This window comes from Strix uralensis, chromosome 6 (genome assembly GCF_047716275.1).
Source record: "Strix uralensis isolate ZFMK-TIS-50842 chromosome 6, bStrUra1, whole genome shotgun sequence".
In the NCBI taxonomy this organism is placed as follows: domain Eukaryota; kingdom Metazoa; phylum Chordata; class Aves; order Strigiformes; family Strigidae; genus Strix; species Strix uralensis.
Genome location: NC_133977.1, coordinates 45,711,551 through 45,714,393, shown reverse-complemented (window position 1 = coordinate 45,714,393; position 2,843 = coordinate 45,711,551). Strand labels below are relative to the sequence as shown.

Below are 2,843 nucleotides of genomic sequence, written 5' to 3'. Positions count from 1 at the left end.
GTTATGAGTTTTGAGTCTTGATTTTGCCAAGTCAGTCTTTCAGAAGATAAGAAATAGCAAAGTATATAACCCCTATTTGTTTTTCTATTTTAAAAAAACCTAAAATGTGTCTTTCTCTGTTCCCTAGTACTGAACATGCAGTTGGAAAAGTTGGGAGAGAGTTTGTCCTGTAACCACAGCCCACAGGTATATTAATAATCTTTATTTTGTATGGGAAAAATACAGTAGCTGTGCAAAAATAGAACTACAGGACAAGACTAATATAGGACTTGTACAAAGTATCAAAGAAACAGTGAACAATAAATAAGCTAAAGCATAATGATGCAAACTCCAAAAGAATTTGTAAAAATGGGTATGGCTGTTTACAACGTACATAAACCTCTGTACGCAGACGAGACGTGAAAAGTGGCTGTCAAGGTGACCACTCCAACCCAACTGCACTCGCAGGAATGTCACAATACCTGTTTATTTTCAGAACGTTCTTGCCAAAATAAAACCTTGTATTTCCTCTGCAAAACTTCACATCATCCTGTCATGCAGCTGCACATACACTTTTCCTCAAACTTCCATCTTCACTCCATCAGTTTCTTGGGTTTCCCATAAAAACACTCACTAAACATTTCATCGCTGTACCTTTTTCACGAATAAACAATAAATCATTTTGCTTTAAGATAGCACCCAAAGGTGATCAGATAAACTATATAAAGTGCGATTATTGTTAATATGCCATAATATTGTGTTCTTCAGTGCAATAACCAATATGGTCAAAGCCTTTCAATACACATGCAAATGTCACTGTTTATTTTACTTGTCTAGTTACTAAAAATAGTTATATTTACAGGTCAAAACATGGCCGCTTATAGTTTGCTCATACACAAATTATTTATGCTTCCTAAATGTACATCATGCAACCCAAATTACATCCCACTAGAAAAGTGATAAAATACTATCTCTGATTAAAAAAAAACACATACATATACAGATCTGAGTATTATGCAGGTATCTTTCTTAACACTGTTTTGAGAAGTAAGCACTTAAGCGTTATAGAGGCACAAGTATTACGTGAGTGGTGAGATGTCACACAACCAAAAGCCACGATTAAAGCCCTACATAAAAGGAAAGTCTGACTTAATGGCAGAATGTGACGGAAAGGATTTCTCTGCTGGAGGTCCTACCTGGGTGGCTTGATGAGCCCCATCGACTCCTCCTACACACGCTGCTGTTCCAGTTACCGTTAACTGTCCTGGGAGGGCGTGAGCAGCTTCAAGTGGTTGTATCCCGTTGACAACCGGCCAACCTGGGCTGGTTTTTACCCGGACTCAGGCGACCAGCCAAGCAGCGTTCTGTGCAGCAGTTACACCCTGCAACGTTACGAGCGAAGTTTTGCAACCCGGTAAATACACAAGACAGCATTTACACATTTGATTCAATGAAGGATCGCTTTGGTTTCACAGAGGTGGTGTGACTGAGGTGCCCATCCTTGCCGCTGTGAGACGGCTGCTTCGGGACGGCGTCCGGGTGCGCGTGCGGAGCATGCTTGGGTGCTCTGCTGTCCTGACAGCGGGTGGAGATTTGGCACTTGAGCTCCTCGCGGTCCTTCGCTTGCACACCGTTCTGGTTGCCATCTCCTGGGGCAGCACCAGTAAAGGAAGTTTTAGTTTGGTAGTGTTTGACCGAGAACGGCTCAAAATTTGAGGACGGAATGCCCCCAGAAGCAACATTTGTCGATAACCCATCTGCTGCCTGAGAGTGCCACGTGCGGCTGGACTGGGCGTTCTGCTGCTGGGACCTGGCGGTCTTATCTGTGATTCCCATGAAGGGGGTGCTGCGAGGTCTGTGCTCAGCGGCCACGCCCTGTGCCTGCGCAGCACTGCTCTCCTTGAGCCGCACGTCCGGGCCCTTCGCGCCCTCTGAAAAGCCACCGGCTGAAGTGAAGCTGCTGGTTGAGCTGGCGAGAATCGCACTGCCGGCTGGAGAACCGCAAGAGCCGCCGCTCACAGGACCCTGCTGCCGGCCCTCGCTGAGACCCAGGGCAGTGGGGGCTGCCAACCTGTCGGTGGCTTTCGGCTTAGCGGCGGCAGGGTGAGGGGAGAGGGTCTCGTTACGCTGCGGGTGGGAGCACTGGCTGGGCCCCAGCTGCTCCCCGCCCCGGTCAGAGCCAGCCCCCGCCGAAACGGGCGGCACCAGCGTGCTCGTCCCATCGCCGTGCTGCACTCTGGCGCGCCGGGCCAGCACGGGGCTCTGGGGGAGATGCTGAAAAGGGGGTTGTGTCTTTGCGTTGCACTGACTGCTTCCCGGCTTTGATCCAGGCTGGACGGAGCCCAGGTGCTGATTAGTTTTTACAATCTGGGCCTGCTTGGTTGGCTGCAGAATGAAGCCCGGCTCTCTCAGGTATTTACTGCCCGTTCTGCTGGGAGGGGACACAGATCGAGCCGCCTGCTGAGCGCCCTCCTGAAGGCTCCTGCTGTGTGATGCAGCAGCCGAGGAACGCTGCAGCCTTTGCAGAGAGGAAACAGATTCATCAGGGTGTGGCAGTTCCTCCTCCCTGTCCTGAAGATCAAAATTATCATTCATGCCTTGGGTGACGCCCTCCTCCTCATTATCAGAGTTGTTAATCTGCTGCAGTAGCTGTGGAGACTGACGCTTCTGTTGCTGTGTTCTCTGGAACTGTTTGCATTCCTCTTCCACTCGAGCCAGGAGACGTTTTATCTCTTGATTGCTAGGACAGAGCTGTGTGGCTTCACGTAAGTCAGCAAGAGCAGCAAGCAGCTTTCTGTTTAGGGCGGGAAAAAAAAAAAAAGAGTAAACAATAAAAACTTGGGGCAAATCTGAATCCCAGCATT

At 48.8% G+C, this 2,843-nt stretch overlaps 1 protein-coding gene across 9 annotated transcripts in view; it reads right to left on the bottom strand.

Moving 5' to 3' along the window:
- Positions 1-187: 187 nt before the first annotated feature.
- The window catches only part of TANC1 (tetratricopeptide repeat, ankyrin repeat and coiled-coil containing 1), an 88,858-nt gene continuing 86,202 nt past the window's right edge, over positions 188-2,843 (bottom strand). For all 9 annotated transcript variants that reach the window (XM_074873930.1, XM_074873929.1, XM_074873935.1 and 6 more), the window contains one exon: positions 188-2,773. In XM_074873930.1, coding sequence (XP_074730031.1) covers positions 1,414-2,773 — 1,360 coding nt within the window. In that variant the 3' untranslated portion in view covers positions 188-1,413. The remainder of the gene's footprint in view (positions 2,774-2,843) is intronic.